Raw genomic sequence first — 23,804 nt, forward strand, 5'->3', positions numbered from 1 at the left:
ATGTGTATAAGAGACAGGCGCTGGCCCTCGTTACCCTTCTCAGCTTCACCTCCCGCTTCTACCGCCTGCCGGAGCCGCCACATGTCTGGTACGGGCTGGGGCGGGGCCTGTGCCTCTCCAGAGGGGCATCGTCTCGGGGGGCAGCGGCGGGCCGGGCCCAAGCCCTTGGTGGCGGGTGGGAGGTGTCCCGGAAGCAGCCGGCCGCGGGCGAGAGTGCGCCTAAATCCCCCGCCCCTGTCTTGTCCGGTTGGGAACGGATCAGTGTTTATTCCAGGCAGGTGGTGGGTTGGGATCCCGGCAGTGAGGGCCACAAGAAAGCACCGTGCTCTTTGGCAAGCCCGGCCCTGGCCCCTGACCGCTACCTTTGCGGCTCCCGGACGTGTTGCAGAGAGGGGACCGGTTCTCGGAGAGGCGGTTTTGGGGATCTGTGGCTTGCAGGCTGACTTTAAAATCTCAACCTGGAATCAGAAGGGCAGGCTAGAGGTTTTGCAGTGCTAATATGAATCTCTTTAAAAAGGACCCTGCCTAGAATGGCTGAAGTACTCTCCATGATTCCCTAGTGAAGTTAATGCATTGTCTTTGAACATATGGCACTAACCCTCTTTATAATGAAAAGCATGAGTAAAAAGACCTCCCTGTTTTTTCTTACAGTCTTCAGCATTACAGCAGGTTAATGGTGGTTGTTGTTTGGTGTTTTTTGGTTTTTTTTCCCAGTTGGGATGAAACTCATTTTGGGAAGATGGGAAGTTACTACATTAATCGGACCTTCTTCTTTGATGTCCACCCCCCTTTGGGGAAGGTAAACTGCTCTTCTGTTAGATGTTTTAGAAGCAACAAGACTGGGCCAACAAAATTCTTCCCCTTCCTTCTGGCTGAAGGATGTGATGAATACCAGTACTTTTCCTAACTGTTGTTGGCATCATGGTAATTTGCATTGTGCATCCAGAGCCTAAACTCACATCTTTTCTTCTTTATGAAATTACTTTGAATATGGGAAAACAGAACAGTGTTGCATATTGGGTATTTGAAAGGCTTGAAATTAAAAAGTGAATGTGGCATTTATGTGGTTCAGAGGGGATATGTAATAGAACCCTACGGTTTAAAGAAACCAAACAGTTCCTGATAGCTTGTGTACAAATGAGATGCCCACCACAAAGGATCCTCAAAGTCCTGACTTGCTATTTTGTAATTGAATAACTTGTTCTAGCAACAGTGTGCAGTGTTGATGAAGGTGCACTCCTGCTTCAGAAAAGTTATTTTCCTTTCAGGCTGTCTCATTAAACTATAGGAATAGGGAGATAAGGGAGAGGCTGCAGAGTCAAAATTCTCTCTGCTAAATCTCACACCTGGTATTTCTCTTGAGCTTGCAGTTGTCTTATAGTCAGCAGCCAGAGTCTTTTTGATCCCTTCTGATTTTGCTTTTACGCAAAGGGCAATATGTATGCACGTGAATTCTGTACATAAACACATTGGATGATGTGTATGAAACTGTACATAAGCGCATTGGATAATATGTATGAATTAAGGAGTTATGCTCTGGATCAGATGGGTTCTGTAAAAATCTTACCTGCTGCTGGCTTGGATATTCCTTCCTCCCATATGATTTCCCTGACCAGTTTTTTCACCTTTCTGCTTCAGATGCTGATTGGACTTGCTGGCTACCTTAGTGGATATGATGGTACATTTCCTTTCCAAAAGCCAGGGGACAGATACGAGCAGCACAACTACATGGGAATGAGAGGGGTAAGGCTCTACAGGCTAGTTATCAAGCTGCTTAGCTCTCCTGTGCTTTTTAGTACAGACTGTTATGTCATAAGGACAGCTCTCTTGGATCAGAGGTCTGTTTAGCCTTGTGCCTTGTCTTTAAGCTCCTTAGAAAAGTGTTAGTCATTGTGTTATGAATATAATGAATAATAGTCTTAATGTCTGGCTGTGAGAAACCAGTTAAGAAAGTAAGGGGATTACTGAGGCCAACTCTTGCTGCTAATTAGTGGGACTATACTCCTGAGTGGGAAAGATATCTTGCCTATTCTGCAAAGGGAATATTGCTGAGCTTGGGCTTCTGCGTACTCCATTGTGCCTGGCTGTTCTGCTGCAGAGCCAAGGATGTCAAAAACCCAGGATCATCCACTGCCACCTGCAGTTTGCCACCACCAGTGACACAGCTGAGTAAGCTGATGGAGCAGGGAGTGAGGGAAATTACTATTCAGAGTGGTATTCTATCAGAAAGCCTGGCTGTACTGCTATCTAGGAAAACCAAGAACCGTAAAACTCGCAACAGGTAACACAAGCCAAAAGAAGAAACAGTGGCAAATTACTAGTACCTAAAAAGAAAAATAAAAACAGAAGGCATATTTTCTTGGTTTAGCTTCTGGGTCTCCAGCAGTTCATAGTTCTAGATTTCCCTAAGCCAAAGGTGTGAGAAGTGCTAGAACCAGACACTGAAGGAACAAATTTTACTGTGCTGCTTCTTCCTTTTTTCTTTGATTTCTGTTCTTCCTTATCCAACTACCCTCGGTCGCATTTGTGTAGGGCAGGTGATATTGGTCTGCTAAAGATGTAAGGTACAGGTGTATTTTGTTCTTAGATTTCATATTCTAATATCTTATTAAAATATGTTGAGTATGGTGGATGTTTAGTGCACCTACTTGACATCTTTTTACGAATATCTGATGTAGTTCAGCAAGAGAATGACTGTTGTTACTGACACTTCTGCAGAACAGAGTAAGCAGCTCTCCTTCTCTGAACAGTATCTTCGGTCATTTGGCTTTTGTGTGATGTTCTTAATGAGTCAGTTCAGCTACTGCAATGCCTCCTGTTGTTGGTAGGTGTAGAAGATGAGGGAAGCGAAAGGGTGTGAGTGCACATTCACCTTGGGGAGGGTTATAATTTCTCCCATGATCTTATTTTTCTGCAGTTCTGTGCGTTCCTTGGCTCCTGCCTGGTTCCCTTTGCCTACCTCACAGTACTGGAACTGTCAAAGTCACTCCCGGCAGCCTTACTCACAGCTTTCATCCTTATTTTTGGTAGGTGTTCCTGCTACAGCAAAATTGAGAAGGTTAATTCCTCAGAGTTTTGAATTATCATGTGTTACTTAGCCAGGGGATATTGGGGTTAATGAGAGAGGTTCCAAAAAGCAAGATAATTCTGATTTATATAAAGCTTTTTAATTTTGTGGTCCCTTGGAGAAATGTAGTCTTGTTTAGTTCATAGGTACTTCTGTTATCTGCATAACCACATTGGACTACATTTCACCCCAATTTTAAGAATTTTTAGAAGATGAATGGTCAGGAATGATTTTTTTCCCACTAATGAAATATTGGTATCTCACATATGAATTATAGAGGTATTTAAGAGCCTGCTACATTACTGTAAGAAGTGAATAAAGTTCCTTGTTGAATTGAGCCAAGTGGAGAAATTAACATTGCAAATGGGGTTACCCAAATTGGGGTTTTATGAGGTCACACAGATATTGGGGCATTGAGACTTATATCCAAGTCATGTTAGTTTTTTATAGGTAATATCAGAAAGATGACTTCTCCTGTGGCATCCTCTGCCACAATGTTGGTGCCTTAGGAGGCAGATCATTGCTGTCTGTCATGCTCTCCATCTGAATATGTTAGCAGCACTTCTCAGATGGTGTTTCGCAGGTACTGTTGTGCTGCCTGATTTTTGTGAGGGTTTTTTCCATTTGTTACTCAAGTAGAATAGAAATATTCTGATCTGTTTCTGTTTCTAAAATTTCCCTTGTTCCCCTTGTCTTGACTACACTGAGGAAATTAGCTTCCTGCAATCTTAGACTCACTTTGAAACCACAAGCCTTTTTGATGTTGTGCGTCTCTTCGCAGATACAGGCTGTATTACTTTGTCCCAGTATATTCTGCTGGATCCCATTCTGATGTTCTTCCTCATGGGAGCTGTTCTGAGTATGGTGAAATCTAACAGCTCTGCAGATAGGTAAGATAAAGATAATTTTGTTAATCTATAGGTAGTCAACTTTCACACAGATAAAGTACTAGGACATGTCTGCCATGTGGTAGTCTGGGTGAATGGCTGAGATGAGATTGTTTCAGGAAATTTGGAGGTGAAAATGGCTCATGGAAGGGGAGAGAAATTTTTGTATGAGGGTTTGTGAAATTAGGGAGAAAGGGTTGTGGCTGGGGTAAACCAAGAGAGAGACTTAAATAGATTATTTTAGCATGAAAGGAAATTTCAGCAGAAATAGCGTTTATGGAACTGCAAATCTTGAAAATGAAAGTTAAAGCTTTTTAAAACTTGACAGGAAAGTAAGCTAGTATGGGGCGCTGTAGGTCAGAGAAAGAGGAATGAAGGATGGTTATAACCTGTTCAAGGCTTTGGTCCTTAATGGCAAAAATAGTTAATTACTTATCTTGGAACAGTCACTTTGTCTCCAGGCTGGAGAAACACTTTATCTGTCACTGTAATCCTACAAGCACTTACAAAATCCTCTAGCTGAGATAGTGTTTGGTTTAGAGAAAGTTTGAGGGTACCAAATTGAGCCAGGATGTTTCTGAATAAAGTAGTCACGTTGCTGAGAATATTTGCTATAGACCCAGCCAGAGGAGGATGGTGATTTATAGGTATTTGGATTTGTCAAAAGGCTTCTTTGTGGCTGGGTTGTATGGAGTAGTTTCCCCACACTGCATCCAGAATTCAAAAACATAAAAGCTTAGAATACTGTGTTATATATGAGCAATTTTTGTTTCATGAAATGTTCAGGAACTGATCATATCGGTCTTAGTGTGACTGCATCATACATGGCTAAAATACAGCCTGCAGTATCATGTAGGGCCATCCAAGGCCATCCTCATTTACAACACATACCCCAAGGAGTGCAGGCACAAAGTTACAGGGCTGTGTTTGATCATCTCGGTGTGCCTTGACCTGAACTTACTTCTCACGTCTTAGAGCTAATCCTATTTTCAAACTGGTTGATTTTATGCAAATTAAAAGACAGCTCCAGCTGTTGTGTTGCTTAGCAGGTCATGGGGATTTTGTCTAGTCAAAATACAAGTGTCAGGGCATCAGGATTTGGTAGGAAAAGGGATTTTAATTCTTCTGTCATTTCTCATCTTTTCTCTGTGGTTCAATTTTAGCTTAGTTTGTAATTTGTTTGATTTTTTGCAGAAGCTTTTGTTTGTGCTTTGGGTAGATGTTTTCCACTATGCCCTTTCAGCTTTAGGAAAAGTGACTATTCTTTTTATCCTGTTCTCCCCCATGTCCTTAGCTTTCTGAGAGAAGTAAGTTTGCATTTTATGGAACAAAAGTCCTGGTCAGACTTTCTTCACACTAGTATTTTAGCTTATACCTGGTGTCTTTGTTCCCTTCCTTAAAGGGGAGATCTAGGCCTGCCCAGGCTGTTGGGCCCTTCTGAAACCAGTATTCTTGCATCATTCTAAAATGAATGAAAAATTTGCCTTTCTATTCCTCATGGGCACCTGAGAAGATGGAATGTAATTTTGTGGAATTAACTGATTTGCTGTTTACTTACCTGATCGTAGATGTCCATTCATGTAGCCATCATTTATTTACTGACCTGCTCTATCTGTCCTGCAGGCCATTTTCTGCCTCCTGGTGGTTCTGGCTGAGTCTGACTGGTGTGAACCTTGCTGGAGCAATAGGGGTAAAGTTTGTTGGCCTTTTTGTAGTCCTCTTGGTTGGCCTGAACACTATCTATGACTTATGGGACTTGCTGGGGAACCTCAGTCTGTCAGTGGTGAGTGTCCAAAACTTTTCTTTACATTAAGGGTTTCTTTGTTTTGTTTGCTTTGTAATTCTCCTGGTCTTTGAAAACCATGTAACCAGCCAACAGTAATACTCTGCAGCAAATGGGCACCTGAGGTGAACAATGATAATTAAAGATGAATAACAGAAAAATTATTGCCATACCTTTGAAAAAACCCAAACACACATATTAGCAGGTTATAATGTCATAAGAGCACATCAGAAAAGTTGCTTTTTCCTGACAGAAACTATTATCTTTCCAGATGGATTAATTTTTTTTCAGTCTAGGCTAAAAATGCTCGTTGGGAATGGCTGTACAATGGCTCAGGGCAAGAAGTTGTCCAGCACTGTTACATGACCTTATGAGGAGTACAGGCTACCTGGCAAACACACATGTCTTGCAACACCTAGTTTGCATAAGCAGTGTGGGCTCATGTTTTGTTTGGTGAGAGTACAGGGGCATAGGCCATGTAGCAGTAGCATGCTGTAGTCCATGATGAGTCACAAGAATGTCCTGCAACTTGCAGTCTCCCTAGCCAGTCCTGGGGATCAAGGCAGCCATAGCCTGCTTGATTTCACATGCATTTAGTTCTTCTAAGCTCTAAGAAATTTGCTAGTGTGTTTGAATGCCCTGTTCTAATGTATTGCATTTTATATTTGGGGACTCTGAAATCTGCTATTTGCAGAAATACCTTGATGTACCATTTGCTGTCTTGCAACCAGCATGAAAACAAATTCTTCAAGCACATCTTTTAAAAGATGTTCAGTTCTCTTGTCTCAGCCTCTCCTGATGCTTGAAAATTCTATTTCTTTCTCTTACTGTTTTTGTCTTGTTTCTCTCAAACAGTGGGGGATTTGGGAGACTTTTTGTATTCCTGCTGTGTGATTTGTTTTCTCTGATTAATGTGAATCAATACGGTCTGTGAAGATGCAGTGTTCCAGCTCCAGAGAAGCACTTCTTGAGCAAAGTCAGTTAATTGCATTTGAAATGGAACAAATCCATCATGTGTAAGCTTTCTGCCAGCAGACGGCTGCACAATGATTTCATTTGTGCTGCTGGCAGCAAAGACAGCAAGCCCCTGAGTGTTAGAATATGTAAAGAAATTTACTCCAGAAGGTAGATCTTTCTGAATAACTATTTGGCAACCTTGGTGCTTGGGGGTGGGGGGATGGGGGTGTGCAAGTGAAGATTAAACTCCTGAAAGCCTGAATAACTTATCTCTGCATTTGTTAGGAAACTACTTGTGATTATATTTTTGGGACTAGTTTGATTTCTAGAATTCTCATCTCAGTCCACTGTTCTCATTTGCTTGATGCTGTCCTTCATTTTTGACTTTTCAGTGCACTCTGTAGTTACAGAAAACCTTTTCACACAGACTGAAGCATATTGTGGTCATTCTGAAGAGGGAACTGGAGATTAGTTCATGTGCCTCTCCACTGCATAAATCTGGTTATGTACCATCAGTCAGCATTTTTTCAGTTCCCTAGTAGTTAAGTGTTCTGCTGAAGTGCTTGAGCTGAGCAACAGTTTCCTTTGACTTCAGTAAGTTCTTAGTTTGTAATATGTTCAGCTCTTGTTTCGTTACTTCTGAAATCTTTAGATCTGGTATTAAGGGATGGAGAATGATTAGCTTAATGATTGTGTCATAGGTACCATGTAAAAAAAAATATGGAGGATAGCAAGTACCTCTGCCTTCATCCACTTTCAAGTTAGATGTGGACATTTAGCAATTTTTTCTATTTAAGTGTTTTCTTCTACAGCTATATCCTACTCACCCTGCATTCTACTCTGTTTATTCTACTATCAGCAGGGTCAGTAGGATGTGAACATGTAATTGTTCCTTGGGCATCTGTGTACAAACCACGTTTCCAAGTGGTTTAAATAAAATACTCTTGCTTTTGTGTTGGGGCAGCTGAAACACAGGTTTTACTGCTGTTTTGTAACTTCTGGCTCTATAATAGCAGAAATTGCAGTGTTTGAGCGTCCTTGGTAAGTGAATTGGTTTCTGTGAATGAAGCATATCTAGGCCCCCAAGAAGTCCTGGTTACATTCACATTTGTGCTTGTTGAGAGAACAATTTTCATTTTTCCCTTTTGCTTAGCTTTGACAATTACTGTGGCTCTGGAAGCCATTCCTTGCTGTGGTTTTGTATCAAGATGTGTACCACTGATAAACAAGTTAAGGTCCCTGTTTTGAGTGGGAGCTGCCCAACCTCCTTTGCCAAAGTTAAGGATGCTCAGCACTCTTTAACGTTAAAGTCTCCTGTTTCCTGTTTTTGTCTTCCCAAGATCCTGAAATTTTAAGGTACCACAGCTCCAGCTCTTGGAGTTGAACAGCAAGGTCTGCCTAAGCTTTTACCTCCTTCCAGGTGTTCTTGGGATAGTTCTGAAGCCTGCTGAGCTTGCTTGCATGGCAAGCTCCAGCTGTAGGACTGCTGCTCGGAGTCCTGTGAAATAAGGAGTGGAGTTGTTCCTGCAGCTGCACTGTTTGATCCAGGTTGTGTTTTTTACAGGTCATGTTTGGGAAGCATTTACTGGCTCGTGTACTCTGCCTCATTCTGCTCCCACTTGCCCTCTACACGGCTATGTTTGCTGTTCATTTTACAGTATTAAATAAAAGGTATTTCACAATGTTTTCTCCAGAAGAAAAATCACTTGTCTTTGCTTTGAATTAAAGGCTAATGATTACAGATTTCTCCACTTCCAGAGTCAGAAGCACAGCCACAGCTGTGTCTTCGTTTAATTCCCTTTCTAGACTTCTGCATTGTTTTTACAGAAAGGCTCTGTCCAAGCTGGCAGTGAAACTGAATTTGAGCTTGAGACTTTCTGAAATGTCAAGCAAGTATCTTAACCAAACTCTGTCTCCTTTTTTAATTCCTCTCTTTCCTGGACCTGAAAATGTCTCAGCTCCATTCTTTTTCTTTTTGTAATTAAAAAAAAGCCATTGCATTCCTGAAAAATGCTTTGGCTGTGATTAAAAAATTAAATCTGAGTGTTCCCAAAGGGAGGACTCTTCTCTGAATGCCTGCAACCAAGGGATGCTTTTTATGTGGGAAGAGCACAACAGCTAGTAAAATGGCCAAGTAATGTTTTTCTATATGCCAGCATTAAGAGATGAGGTGAATAAGCATTTCACCATAAAAAAAAAAAAAAAAGATTAAATCTGTTATTTTTCAGTTTAAATCAACTGGTATCACCACTGACCTCTTAGTGGAAATGAGACTTAAGGAGCCACAGAGAGAGAGTTTGTTATATCCAACGTGACAGTGTGTCAGTTTATTTGTCATAAGAACACTTCCAAAGATAGTTGATGGTGCTTTGTGCAGTGCCAGCATGTGCATTTTTGTGACCTCAAGTCCTTGCAACTCTGGGCAATTTCCTGCAAGACTGTCCTTATCTGCTATGGTTCACAATGTTAGGGGTGTGTGCAGCTAAGGGAACTGCAGTCATTCTTCTCCTGATGCCATGTCTGGCTTTATCATTTTCCTTCTGTAAAAACAATTTGTTAATGTGTGATAGAGCTTTGTATGCCTGTTTTGCCAGACTTTGAATTATCACATTCTTTGCTCTCTTTTGTAGTGGTCCTGGGGATGGTTTCTTCAGTTCAGCATTTCAGTCTCAACTGATCGGGAACAATCTTCATAATGTCTCCATTCCAGAGTGTGAGTGTTGAAAAGACTAAACCACTCTGAGCGTTGTCAATGTTTGTGGGGGTTTAAATAAAAACAGTGTCTCCTGTGACTCAGTGCAGGACAGTGCAGATTATGCATGCCTTCATGGTCAGATCCATGCTGTTCCTCTGTGCAGTTTTAGGCATTGACAGAAAAGAAAAAGGCTGGAAATAACAAAATAACGCCATGTTTAGTGCATGGTCAGTAGCTGTTTCATCGTATTTCTTCTAGAGGAAAACATGCCATTTTGAGGGATTTGACAGTTTTGTGTGCATGCATCTTGGGGGTTTTTTGCACTTTACGGTGCTTGAGACAACAAAAAGGTCCTGTTCATCTTAGGCTTGTAAGTGTTCAGATGTGGGATTTCTTTCCAAAGTATGTATAAATGAAAACTGTCAACTCCTTTATGACACAGTGTGCCCCTGGTTCAGCTGTGTTGTATTCAGCATGCATATGATTTTAGGGGAAAGATGGCTTTGTGGTGGTTTCCTAATCCTCAGGTTGGCTAGGGGATACTAAGCCTTTAATATGGTTTAGCTTTCTGATTACTTCAGTTTTCCTCTGGCAGTCTGGTGCTCCAGAGCTGCTACTGGCAGAGCATCAGGTGTCCGTTCTCCAAGATTGTGTTCTCTCACTTGTGTCGGGAGGCTATGAAGGAAGGTGTCTTAAGCTAGGGTATCATCTCCGCTATCTGACAGCTGAACTTGCTTCTATTGCCTCTTGTATTGCTGCTGTAGGGGGTTGGGCAACGGAGTGCTTCAAAGTGCTCACATGCTTTTCAAACTTGATTGTGTTTTAATTTATATGGAAAGCTATCTCAAACCTTTCATTATTGAAAATACATACAAAAGAACTAGCACTTTGTTTATGTTAAAACTAGATGGGAGAATTTTAAGTGTTTCAGCCAAGTGTTACATAAGGGTTTTACTGAATCTGGTTGGGGATGGAAGATAAGCTTGTAGTGAAATATGTGGAGTAATGTGTCAAACAGGAAATGAGCTTTCATTAAAACAAAGCAGGAAAATGTGTGCCTAATCAGAGCACTGCAGACTAGCTGAGGGAGATATTTATAGGAGAGCTGCCTTATGCCTTTTTTCCTCCTTCCCATGTAGACTTGGCATATGGGTCTGTGGTCACAATGAAGAACCTTCGGATGGCGGGGGGATACCTTCATTCCCACTGGCACCTCTACCCAGAGGGCATTGGGGCTCGTCAGCAGCAGGTTAGTGTGCTGTGGTGGTGCTGCCTCGGACTACAACCATTGACTTGCTTTCATTGCACTTAATGTTAGGGGCCATTGTGACAAGAGCTATGTACTTAGTGTCTGTTACCCTCTCATTGCCACAGCTGTGCGCTTGCATTAGAAGGCTGAGTAAGAAGGATGCTTTAAGAGAACCTACCACATTACACCAGAGAGGTGACTTACAGTTACAGGGTTTTGTTGTAGCAAGACCACCCACCACCCTCCATAGATGGAGGCCAAGAGGATGTAAAAATAACCTTCCAAAATGAAAATACTGTTGTTACGTCAAGGAAGGCTGTAAAACTTATGTTTAAAACAAATACAGTATTTTTTCCTGTAAGTTTTATTGCTGCATTTTAAAAACAACAGAATAGGACTGCTATGTGTTGTTTTCACTCCTGCCACTGGCCTCTGTCACCTTACATGAATTATACTCCTTTTATGCCTTTCTTTCCTCATCTGTCACCAAAGAATTTGTAAGGCTTTGCTCATTAAATTAGATATCTGTACATTTGTAAGCTAGCCGCTCATGAAACTATTTGAACTCTCTAAGGGCTTCTGATGAAATGATTAAGCAATAATCAAAGTAAAAATCAGAAATCATGTAACTCACTAATTAATAGTACAAAAATTAAGCTAATTTCTTTTTTGTCCATCATCATCAAGCTCCACAAATCTTTGCAGCTTCTGTAGCTTTTCCAAAATATATTTTCAGTTTGCATGTTAGTGTCTAAAAATTGTTTTTCTCTGGAAACTTTCTTTCAAGGAGCTCAGAACAAGTGTTTGTTTTTTAACTCCATTCAGTCTCTGTGATGAGGAAGAAGTTTTCACTAATAAAAATTTTGTCTCAATCTTCTTTTCCCGTTGTTCTTCCCAACCAAGAATTCTAATACTATCATGTGACATTGAGGTTTATTACTTTAGAGATGTCATACCAAAACTGTTTCAAGGATAAGCAAAATTCAAGTGCAGAGCATGCTTTATGATACTAAAAATAGGTAAGGGGAATTTGGAGAGGATCCTGATGGGAGTTTTCTTGAGGGTAAGTGGGAAAGGATGGAGATTGTCCCCCTGTGCTTCCTGCCCTGAGGGTAGGGAGCTGAGAGAATGTGGGAGCTGTGGAGAGGGGAAGGGAATTTAGAATTTAGAGGAAAAAATGGAGGCAGTAATTTCTCCCTCCTCTCCTGATACAACCTCGAGGTAGAATGTTTCACCTCAAGCTCTCCCTTTTTCCCCATCCTCAGACACTCCTGTATGTTCTGCCTCCCACTCACCTGCTGGGCCATATCCTCCCACGTGAGTGCAAGGCACAAGTCTGAGACTGGGCTAGGGTCCCACAGAACAGGGCTTGCTGCTGCTGGAAGAGGAGAGTGAACAAAGTTCCTCATGGTGCTCAGGAAAGTTGCCCTTGGGAGCAGCACCCTGGGGCCAGATGGTCTCCCTTGCTCATGGTAGCAGCAGGAGCATTTACTCTGTGTGAGGCTGAGTAGGCCAGTAAGGATTAGCTCGGTAGCATATGCGGCTTTAACAGTTGATCCCTGAATCCTTTCCTTGCCTGGATCTTCTGGCACAAGTATTATGGTTGTCACAGGCAGCATTTTGTCATAAGACGTGCCTGTCTGATGCCAGTCTGTAAAGTCAGTTCTGTTTCCATCTCCTGGTTCTGGTACTGATCTGCAGTTATTCAAAAAGTTCAGGTTTTGATATCCCGTTGTTGTAGAAAGAGCCTCTGAAATAGGGCGAGAGGAGGCCAAGCTGTATGGCTGGAGGCTGTTATTCATGTAGCATGCGAACTGCCAGTGTAGTGCTCCTGAGTATATGGGCAGTACACTGGACAAAAGGTGTGATCTGGCTTAAGGAGTGGCCAGTAACTGACTTTATAGGGGAAACCATCATAAAAATCATCCCAGGGTTTCTTTGTTATTGTTGCATTCATTTGGGGCTTTGATTTGCTGGCAAATGTGTGTCTGCTATCACCAGCTTTTTTCTTGTTCGGTAAAGTAATTTATCCTGTGTTTTCAGGTCACTGCCTACTTACATAAAGACTTGAATAACCTGTGGATTATAAAGAAGCATGATATGGATACAGGTAACAAATACTAGTAAAGTGCCTTTTAAAACTGCTGCTTCAGTTTTTCACATAAATATTCTGAGTTCCCTCCAGGGCCTAGTATCCTTCATAGATATGAGGGGGAGAGGAAGAAGAACAAGGGGAGTCAGGCTCTATCTTAATTCTGTTTGTGTCTACTGTGTTTTGGGTTTTTCTCCAGATTGAGCGACTGAAGGAAATAGGCTTTTCTCAGCTGAAGGTTGCATTGACAACTTTTCAGCTAGGTAGGGCTGCAAATAATAGAGAGGAAATTAATCTGAACTCAGTTAATACTTTGTGGAATCTGTATTGTGGCTATGGGTCCTGGTACCTTCTGATACTCTGTTCAGCCGATTTGCATGGATGTTTGTTTGGGACAAGATAAGAGTACTGAACCTGAGGGTCTATGGTTTGTACCTACATCTGTTGTTTTAGAAGATGATATAGTGTAGCTGAGGCATGTTTAGTCTGGCAGTGTTTACTTTCTTCACCGACAGCATGTGTATATAAAAATTACCAAGAACTGTCTAAAAAAAAGCAAATAACCTAGATATAACAAAATTATATCAGTGTTGCAAGAGTAGTTTTATAGTTAATGAAATAAAGGTAGGTAGATAGATTTATTTTTGTGTTCAGTTAGCCTGACCACACATCCTATTTATTTAAGGCAGTATGTGCTGCATGGGTCCGTGTTCTTTGGAGTACCCCTCATGGTGGGTCTTTAAACTACAGCAGCAGTTTACACCAGGCTTAGAGTCAACACAAATTTGTTTGCTTTGTGTTGTCTGCTTGAGACATGAGCGTTCCCTAGAAACTTTCTGAGACCCTGGTATGTTTGTCAGTGCACTGATACGATTAGTTTGCCTTCTTTCAACAGATCTATCAGACCCCTCAAGCCCTGTGGAGTTTGTGAGGCACGGAGATATTATTCGTCTGCAACATAAAGAGTAAGGATGTTTTCTGACATTCAAAGAGATTGTATGTTTGAATAGAATTGGTGGGAGATTTGTCCTGCTGAAGATGACATGTTTAGGCCAGCACAAGCTGGCTGTGTGACAGAGGTATCTGCATTTCTAGTATGGGGTTTGTTGGGTTTTGTTTCTACAGTTTGTTTTGAAGGGTGTCTCATAAATGAGAAACGTTTAACAGAACACACAATTTCATTAGAAATACCTACCTAAGCAGTAGAGGGATTTGTTCGCTGTGTGAGGTGCAGTATGAAGGGTAACTCTTCTGCAAAGAAGCACTTTCAAAAAACCTCGTTCTGTTGCTTGTCCCCACTCTCTTGGGTTTTCTAGGCAAATAGTGTGGGGTTTTTTGTCAGTGTACTGTTCCTATGTGTTACAGGCAGTATCCACCCACTGAAGATCTCAACAGCACTGAGATCACAACAGTGCAACGCTTTGTTTGAACTAAAATGTCAGCTGGTGCCTTCCTTCTCCATAGGGAATACCTGACAGGAAGCAGGGGAACTTTAGTGACTTGATATTTAATCTTCATCTAGTCTAATGTCACTGTGCCACAATGCTTCTGTGCTGTCACAGCTTTGATTTCTTAATAAGCTCAGACCTTGTGGGCCCAGAAATCATGTCATACTGTATTCAGTAGTGCATGTTCACAAATCATTACTTAGGTTTCCAAAATTATTTTAAGATTTAAAAAAAAAAAAAGAAAACCTTAAGTTTTGGGGTTTCCTATCAGATCTATGATAACGAAAGTGATAGTCTTGATCAGGCAATACCAGTTAGGGCTTGATGAGATCTCCAGACTGGGGGCGAAACTGCGGTGCTGCGGCAGATCTCCGGCAGAGGGCGATCGTCGCCCTGGGCGGGCCGGGCCGGCTTACCTGACACGGACCAGGACGCGGACAGCTTTTTCGGTTGCCTCAGTTTGCGGTTCCTGCTAGAGCAGAAGGCTCTTTGTCTGCACCAGGGGCAGCTGGCGCTAATGCTGGCCACTGATTTCTCCTTCAGTAAATCTGTGCCTGAGTGGTACAGTCTTTCCCCTCAAAAGCAAAAATTATAATCTAGAGGGGTCAGGGTCTTGCCTTGCCACTTGCAAGAGCAGGACTGTTAGTCTCACCTTTAGTCTTCATTTAAAAAACAAACAAGCACACACCTCCAAAATCAACAATGTCTTTTCCACTTGGAGGTGGTGGACTGTAGCTTGAGGGTTGGATTTATTCATGCTGTCCTCCTTTTCCAGCACGGCTCAGCATGGCATAAGCTCAGAGTCGCATGGTGGGAAGCAGCAGTTTCACCCTGTGGCCACTGCTGTTAAGGCTTCATCATGCCCTGCCCTCAGCTGGAATTCAGTGGTCAAAGCGCTGGCAGCTCTCTGAATGGCTCAAATCAAAGTTCTTATCATAAATTAACTGAGACATAAAATCAAACCAAGGTTTGACTTTTAATTTCATTTCAGAACTTCTAGAAATCTTCACAGTCACCAGCATGAGGCTCCCCTGACAAGGAAGCATTTTCAGGTCACTGGCTATGGAATAGTAAGTGAATGGCAAGATAAAACAAGAGCTCCTTTTGTGGAGACTTCTTCCTATGCCAAGGGGATTTATTCTTGCTTTTTTAGTTTGTTAGCCAAGGTGATAGATGTGCATCTACCATACTGAAGAAAAAATTGATTTAGTATGAAATAGCTTATCTCATATTTAAGGTCTATTTAATGTAGACACAGACAAGAAAATAATTAAGTTTTTACTGCTAGTCTAGCTTTGGCAGCATTCAATTCCAGAAATGCCAAACTGAGCAACCTTGGAAGTTGCTCTGACAAGTATTATTTTACGTATTTGGCCTTGTCACATAGACAAGTGCCTTTTTTTGACAGAATGATGACAGAATTTTGAATCACAAAAATGAAATCTGCTTTGAGGGCTGAAATTCCAAATGCGAGGGGCTGTTGCCTAAACCCCTTTTGTGAAGCAGCCAAGTTACCCTTGTTTAAAATCTAACTCTGAGACACAGTCAAGTATGAATTGGAGTTAAAAAAAAATGAGGTTGGCAAGATAAAAATGTATTTGTGAGTAGTTCCTCATATCTAGAATAATCTTTTCTTGATGGGGAATCTCTTCTGTGGAGTCTGAGTGAGGGTAGCCTGGGCTGCTTTGTTTAGGTTAGCCACCGTTAGAGTTTCAGAAGTTCCTGTTTGCAGTGCTTCAATTCTGTATGTCTTCTAGATGTTTTTTCGGAATTTTGTTTTGGGTTTTTTTTCTCCAATGGTATGTTTGTATGATAGAATGGAACAGGAGACTCCAATGATTTCTGGCGGATTGAAGTGGTGGGCAGAAAGGCTGGGAAGCTCATCAAAGTCCTGCGGAGTCAGATTCGGCTAACCCATGTGGCCACAGGGTGTATACTGGGCTCTTCTGGGAAGACTCTGCCGAAATGGTAAATAGGTTGTAATCCCCCTCCACCCCTGCAAGGCCTTGAGCTGTCATGTTCCTTTGCTCAATGGTACTTTTAAACTAAGCAATAACCATGTTTCCTCCATGTCTTTATCTTTAAAAGAATAGAAAAGTAAGTTGTAGATACTAAAAATATAACCAGAGGGGAAGATCTGGGTTAAGGTTATGCAGTCTCTTACAGTGAAGATACACAGCTCTGAAAAATAATATCCCTTATTAAGAGATTCAAGAGTGGCATGGGCATAGATCTTGTCATCTGGTAAATCCAGGAAGGGATGACAGACATGTTCTTCAAGGCCCATTTTATCCTTAGGGTTCACAAAAATTGCTAGGAGCTGGGACAGTTCATGCTGTTCTATACCATAATCCTCTAAATTTCTTTTTCTTGATATTAATTTATTTTGTGGTTGGAAGACCTTCTGCCATCTTTGCATGCAGCATCTGAAGTGAGGGCAACAGTAACAAGCTGCTGTTAGCAGGGATCAGGATTTAATGTGTCCTTGGATTATATATCCTCATCATTAAAATGAGGTATATGCAGAGGCATCTGGACTAATGGCAAGTGAGCTACTGTATCTCCAAAGCTGTATGTGTGGGATGCTAACATGGACCCTGACGCAGCAGGCTCTGCGGTCATGTTGCCTCTGTTTCCAGAGCAGCCTTCGTTATTGCTTGCTTAGGTTTCCTTTCACTGTATTATGGTAAAAAGGTCTTCTAAGGAATCCTGTGGATACTGAATCGTAGTGAGTACAGGCACCTCTGGTGACTGCCTGGTCAGAAATGCAAGTGCCATTTAGATTTTACCAGTAAAACTGGGCTCATGGGTACATAATGTGATTGGTTTTAAAAATATATATATCACTACCTCTGTCAATAATATTCAAGAAAGGGGCTGGCTTTTTCCACAGCACAAACTTACCCTGTGAATGGAAGTTATTGCCACAAAGTATTGATGACATTAAGAGCTGAGGGGGAAAAAAGGCTTAACTGCAAATAAGAATGGTTAGAGTATATCAGATTTTTTTAAAGAATTTAAATGGGAGTAATCACTATCCTTCAGAGAACTAAGTGGTAATTAATTTCATTAATGGAGTTAAGTCAGCTAAGTGGTGATTGGTAGAGAATTCCTTATTAATCTGTCACATTACTGCAGGGTTTGTAATTTCTCCAAAAATGTTTGATGTGACCTGCTAGAAATAGGGTGACAGACTAAATCAACAGTTGGTGGGATCCTCTAAAGTAATATTTTTGTTTCTGTAATTCAGTTGCTGAAGCATGGATTGACTTAAATTAATGATTGTGATTTTCTTCTGGAGAGACTGTAAGGGTTGACCCAAAGTAGCTTCTAGTTGTCAGTGTGCATTATCTTCAGAAATCCCACTGTTATGTGTGGACCTAGGTTTTTTAGTTTAGATGCCCAAAGTTAGAAATGCAGTTCAAATATTCAGTAGAATTTTCATGTTGGCTGCCTTGCAAATCTGTTTTGGTTTCTACATGGTGCTTAGAGCATGTAAGAGTGTGTAAGCATGCAGCTGCTGGGATTGAGTGGTAATGGTAGGTGTTACGGGAAGTATAAAGCTAAATGGGGAAAAAAAAAATCAGATGTGAACTAGAAATATTGAGTCATCTTTTGTGGGGTGTTGGCTGACTGTTCTGCTGTTCCTCAGGGGTTGGGAACAAGTGGAAGTCACCTGCACACCATACCTGAAGGAGACTCCCAATTCCCTCTGGAACTTTGAAGATCATGTTAACCCTAAGTGTAAGGAATTTATTTGCATCTTTGCTTGCTTGTTAAAGGAAGGGATGAGCTATCAGATGGCAAGAACTAGCATTCAGTGTTTGGAGTCTGTGTGTTCTTTCCCAGCTCAAGTGCAGACTTGCTGAACTTGGGCCAGTTGTTCAGAGACGCATAGCCTTTTTCTGCTTCACTGTTTGTACTGTAAACTGATGATAATACTTCAAGTGTAGTGGAAGTACAAAGACTTTTTTAAGGATTTTGATATCTTCATGGGTAACAAAAGTGTGAAGTTTTATAGGCACTGCAGTACAGGCTGTTATTTGTAACGTCATTGATTTAATTGGAAATTATTGTCATCAATATGAGTATGTCATATATACTTTAATGATTCTTTTAAAAAAGATAGGATTCACCCTGCTCTAGTGTAATTTTTTTCCCTTCTCTTACTGGGGGCATGCTAAAAAATGACTTTGCAGTACCATGAAGAAATGAACAGAAGTGTGACAGAGAACGAAGTTTGCCAATAATGACAGATGGGCCTTGAAGCCTCATCCAGGAGTTAGATATGTGTCACAGCCTCATTTGGCCTGAATTATTCGGTAAAATTTTCATCCCATGAATTGCAGATGACTTGGACTGAGTTCTGAGTTAATAAAAAACCTAGTTCTTTATCCTTTCAGAGTGTCTGTATGCAAACCAAAGGAGAGAAATCCTGGTCTGTTGACTTTCCTCTTCTGTTGTAATGCATTTTACATTCCCACACTCATGGCTCATTTATGGATAAACATCAGCCTATGAACAATATGTGTCCTAATATTAGCTAGAAATACAGATCTGTTTATTTCATAGACTTTTATTTATTTCTCTTGCTTCTGGAAGTAAAGGAGAAAATCTAGGAGTACATCAGTTGTGAAACTCACTGGGGGATGCTTTTGACTGCAAGCTTCTGTGTTTAGAATATGAATTAATTGAGTGCAGAATTAAAAGATGTGCTAGAAGATTTGTCACAGGAGGAGAGAGTTTATTCTAAAAGAGGCAAATAAAATAAACCATACAGACTTCTAATCTGTTTTTCTCTCATTTTCTGAAGTGCCCAATATCAGCCTGGATGTTTTGAAGCCCTCTTTTGCAGAAATTCTGCTAGAATCCCACATGGTTATGATCCGGGTAGGATATCATTAATTCTGGATTATAATTTTCTTCCTCTTTTTTCTTGCATTAAAAAAAAAAGGCATTTTCTAAGCTATCTGAGTGATGGCTGCAATCTAGGGCAGAATTTACGTGCCCCAGCAACCTACTTGAATTCATACTTAGAAAAAGGAGTCGTCTTGCAGCTAAATCTTCCAGAAGTTTAGAAGCCTTGGGTTTGATGGCTGGTTCTGTCATTGGTGTGATCTAGCCACAGCCTGGTTACGTAATCCCTCCACAGCTGAAATTTGGTTCTGTAAAGGAGAGTTTGAAATTTTCCCTCCCCTGCTGGAAGGTTTTGAAGTTAAATTAGTATTTGTGAGGCAGGAGGATGTTACTGTGGTCAGTCAGGAAAATTAGCTAAAGAGACACTTAGGAGAATAATAAATGTTTGGATTGAAAATGGAAAACTTATAATTTTTTTTAAGTTCATCAAGGTGCTGTGTTTCCTGCTTTCTTCTTTCATATTTATCTCTATGTATTAAACAAGAGCTGGATTTAATATTTTCAAGGTGGACTGCTCTTGTGGTCCTTCCCTGTGATTGTTCTTTGTGCTCATGGCAACAGCCCTTCTGCTTCCAGCTCCTCAATCCTTCTCCTGAAGAGTGAGAAGTTACTATTTTGAGAAAGGAGTCTTAAGATTTTATTTGCTACTACTTGTAAAGCTTTTCTTAGATTCTTGAGAGAAAGAAGGTAGTCAAGAAAATTATTATTAATGCTAAGCATTTCCATGGCAACCAGTGCTAATGCTATCTCAGGTAAGGAAGCACCTGCCTGAGTTGTCATGGAAATAATCTTTCTGAGGCTTTTTTTTTTTCTCAGAGTGGAGGGAAACCTGTTGAAGCGGTCTCTTAATGAACAAAGGTTTTGCTTATGCAACATATATCCTCAGTGACTGAAAAGCTGGAGAAGAAAAATGAGAGAATACAGCCTCTAATGGAACCCAAAGAACATTTTCACTTGCACAATAATATTAAAAAATTCATTGTCTTCATTGTGGCCATCTCCGGAAGATGATGTGTTTATGTAGTCAGAAAACAGCCTTTACACAGAAAAAGTAGTCATGTATGTTTGTGTATCCAGACATTTCTGGGCAGGCTTTGCAGCATAACTGCCTGCTTATTTAAATTTTACCTTGACTTATCTGTAGGGAAACAGCGGCCTCAAACCGAAGGACAATGAAGTTACATCCAAACCTTGGCACTGGCCCATCAACTACCAGGTATATTGATCAGTCCACCGTTCTTTCTGTTTTCAAGTGCTTTTTTGCTGCACTTCTTGAAGTATAGCACCTCTTAATTGCATTTAAGGTGTTTTCAGCTTTATTTTGTAGCACCTGAGCTGCATGGATGGAAGTTTCTCACTTTGAGACACTGTACAAAATACAAACTGGACTGGTGGAAACCCATTTTGCTCCATTCTGGTCTGTTTCTGCAGGGCCTGCGTTTTTCTGGTGTCAATGAGACTGATTATCGGGTTTATCTGCTGGGAAACCCGGTAAGTTGGAGTGGGAGGTTCCAAGCCAATGTCTAGCAATTTTTAGCTTAGTCTTGATTCTGTCAGTGACAAAGTTTCTCTTTCTCCTCCTCCTCCTTTTGGACTGTCTCTGTCATTGTACTCTTATGCTTGCATGTAGCTTTTCATTTCCTCTCACATGTGCATGTTCAGCCTAAAGTCCTAAATCTTTCTTTTTTTTTTTTTTTTTTTTTTTTTTTTTTTTTTTTTTTTTTTTTTTTTTCTGTGTAGGTGATTTGGTGGTTAAACCTGGTCACTATTGGGTTGTATCTTCTGATAACCGTTTCCACTGCAGTGGCCCTGAAGAGAGGTGTCCAGCTGACATCTGAATTCAAAGGTGAGGTCAGTCTTCCTATCCTGCCTGCACTATAGAATTCCTGTTATAACATCCTGGTTTCTTGATACAGAAAAGCTCATCTTGGAACTCCTGTATTTTAAAAAAAAATAATTCATATTGTATTAAAACCCTGGGAGTTGAACAAAATACACTCAAGGCAGCTGTAAGTACAAAACACAAAGCTTTATAGTGCTTTGAAAGTGTAGCATCAAACGATATAACTGTGAACAAAGGGTTTCATACTAAAAATAATCACTCTGATGAACAAAACTTGCTTTTTGCATGGCAGACAGTTTCTGATGAGTTGTCAGATTTCTAAAGCCTGTAAGACTTGATCAGAAATCCTCAGGTCAGCATAGGCCCTGAGACACCTACTTAGCCAAAGAGAAGAGCTCTGGAAGTGGCTCTTCAAAAGTCATACCACTACTTTGTGGGAGATTTCAGACCTGGTCTGGGTATAAGCTGGCATCTTAAGGTGTTCCAAGACACGAGTCCCAATAGGTTTTTGTTACCTTGTTTTCTTGCAAGAGGCAAGGGCTTGGATTAGTCGGTAGCTCACATGCCAGCTCTGCTTTGCAGGTGATCACTCAGACTAGCACAGGAGTTGCCTATGAACTGTTCAAGAGCCAAGGTATTGGCCACAATTGCTCTCACTTACATTGATTACTGCAGCTCAGAAATGGCTGGATGAAGAGATCTGGTCCTGTCATTTTTAGATTGTTCTGCTTTGCAGGCTTCCAAGGTATTTTTTTTCTAATAAAAATACTTACCCCACATATGTTACTGATAATAGGCTTCCTTTTCATAGATGCTTTTTGCAGGCACCTTAAAAGTTTGTGGATGGCAGGCATTTGTGTGCCAGGGGTGGGAAACCCTTGGGTTATGAAGCGGTGTCCACAAGGAAAAGAGTGGGACCTTCATATAACAAATAAATGATAATAGCAAACAGGACAGATCTTCAAGAGAAACACTGCAAGGAGCTACTTGTATTGGCTGTGAGAAGACAGACCAGTTGGATCAATGCCCTGCACTCAAGATCTGCATCTATTACTGTAGTATGCATGGTGTTTTAAAATGAGAAATATTTCCTGATATTTATGCAAAGCAAAAGACAAATGCAAGAGGCACAATGATCCTTTATTATGTCCAATGCCAAGGTTATAGAGCTTTTCATAAACCCTAATAAATCGTACTTTGACCATTCCCGTTTACATCAGTGGTTGCTTCACTTTGTAGATCTCTTTGTGGGAAATGAATTCTAAAATCTGATGTGAAACTATTCAATAACAGTAAGTTATTGGCTAAGCTGCATGCAGACACCAGAGCTCTCAGTCCCCTCCCCAGGCTCTGAAAGCTAGGCAACTTTTCTTTCCAGGAAAGGCTGGCAAAGTGATCATCTGCATGGCTTGTAGTCTCATTGGAGAGAGAATAAAAACCCATCAGAAACTGGAATGGCCTAATTAGTCTGATGTACGTCCTGAGAAACTGCAAGTTTGGCCTTAACATAGAGCATGGTCAGCCTCCTGCCAGTCCCTTGAGACTTACACCTTTGTGTATCTTTTCTGATAACTGTTCTCCTGAAAAGTGTGTTTATGCTTATAAAGAATGCGGCTAGGATGTTGCAGAGGCTTGGAGCAATTTCAGACCAGTATGTGACTTCCTGCAAAGATCATTCCTGTTGAGCTTAGTTAATGTGTGATAAGGCTTGTAAATAGGAACTGTAGTTGGGTTTTCCTCTGCTGAAATGTGTTTATTTGTGTTCCAGAACTGTCCAGAGTTGTGCTACGTGGTGGAGGGCAGGTCATGCTGGGCTGGCTCCTTCATTACCTCCCTTTTTTTATGATGGGACGAGTTCTTTACTTTCACCACTACTTTCCTGCCATGCTTTTTTCCAGCATGTTGACAGGTAAATACTAGAGTCTGGGAGAAGACAAGGCAGGGAAACAGGTAAAATTATGTTAAATAGAACATTTTCAGACTACACAGTTGTGGATTTTTTTAATAGGTTTTCTGCTTGGTTGTGCAAAGTGCTTGAAAATATTGACTAAATCAAAATGTTTCTCACAAAGCAACTTACTGTGCCAAATTCTCCTTTTTGTTTTTTTTTTATCAGCCTGAAGAGGCAGTCATGTCTAGTGCTTAGGGCATTTAAATTTAATTAAATTCCTATTGTTAAATTAAATTTCTATTCTCTGTTGTTTCACTGTTCTTACATATGCTTTTATACAAGTTACTTCCCTTTGTTTTCTGCTGCCACTTTTCTGTCACGTCTGTTTATAATATAGTCTTGGTAGTTTTTCTTGTGATTTTGTATCAAGTTAGTTAGCATCTGGGGCTCAGATCTCTTTTGCATTTATTCAAATTAAAGGTAGGAAAAAAGAACCTTCTGCTGATACAAAACAACCCCTGTAGTTCTGAAGGTTACCAAGGTGAATTAATTTAAAAATTGACAAGGTCTTCTAGTGTTAGCAGAGCTTTGTCAGCGCAGTCTATGATTGACTGTAGCAGCTCTGTTCTTTGGCCTTTGTGTTGCTCTTGTCTTCTACCTCTTCCTTCTAGGAATCACCTGGGATGCACTGCTGAAGTTCTGTGCTGGGTTCTTGTCACCCAGTACTTCAGCTCGAAAAGTATATGGAGGTGGGTTCCTGGTGCTGATTCTGCTCATCTTGTACAGGTGAGTGCTGAAAGCTGAACTTTTCCTGAATGTGTGACACTCACTGTCTTAATGAAAATTGTACTGCCTGTTAATTATCCTTAGCCTTCCTCTCTGCCTCTCTTCTCTGCTGAACTTGTAAGACATCAAGCCCAATCCTAAACCCTCGAATTTGATTAGTTTCAACATCTGTGTCCCAGTAATGCATTA

General features: G+C 40.9%; 1 protein-coding gene across 4 annotated transcripts in view; it reads left to right on the forward strand.

The window, feature by feature from the left end:
- Positions 1-22: 22 nt before the first annotated feature.
- POMT2 (protein O-mannosyltransferase 2) overlaps positions 23-23,804 on the forward strand; it is a 29,623-nt gene continuing 5,841 nt past the window's right edge. For all 4 annotated transcript variants that reach the window (XR_003398501.1, XR_003398502.1, XR_003398503.1 and 1 more), the window contains exons 1-20: positions 23-88; positions 715-799; positions 1,639-1,743; positions 2,918-3,026; positions 3,849-3,957; positions 5,578-5,737; positions 8,259-8,365; positions 9,325-9,407; positions 10,529-10,638; positions 12,682-12,748; positions 13,626-13,695; positions 15,170-15,248; positions 15,995-16,146; positions 17,831-17,922; positions 18,992-19,068; positions 20,240-20,311; positions 20,527-20,586; positions 20,836-20,941; positions 22,707-22,847; positions 23,501-23,615. Coding sequence is in view for 1 of the 4 variants with exons in the window: in XM_026849672.1 (XP_026705473.1) it covers positions 740-799; positions 1,639-1,743; positions 2,918-3,026; positions 3,849-3,957; positions 5,578-5,737; positions 8,259-8,365; positions 9,325-9,407; positions 10,529-10,638; positions 12,682-12,748; positions 13,626-13,695; positions 15,170-15,248; positions 15,995-16,146; positions 17,831-17,922; positions 18,992-19,068; positions 20,240-20,311; positions 20,527-20,586; positions 20,836-20,941; positions 22,707-22,847; positions 23,501-23,615 (1,874 nt within the window). In the remaining 3 variants the exon portion in view is untranslated. The remainder of the gene's footprint in view (positions 89-714; positions 800-1,638; positions 1,744-2,917; positions 3,027-3,848; positions 3,958-5,577; positions 5,738-8,258; positions 8,366-9,324; positions 9,408-10,528; positions 10,639-12,681; positions 12,749-13,625; positions 13,696-15,169; positions 15,249-15,994; positions 16,147-17,830; positions 17,923-18,991; positions 19,069-20,239; positions 20,312-20,526; positions 20,587-20,835; positions 20,942-22,706; positions 22,848-23,500; positions 23,616-23,804) is intronic.

Source organism: Athene cunicularia (genome assembly GCF_003259725.1).
Source record: "Athene cunicularia isolate RWA chromosome 5 unlocalized genomic scaffold, athCun1 chr5_part1, whole genome shotgun sequence".
In the NCBI taxonomy this organism is placed as follows: domain Eukaryota; kingdom Metazoa; phylum Chordata; class Aves; order Strigiformes; family Strigidae; genus Athene; species Athene cunicularia.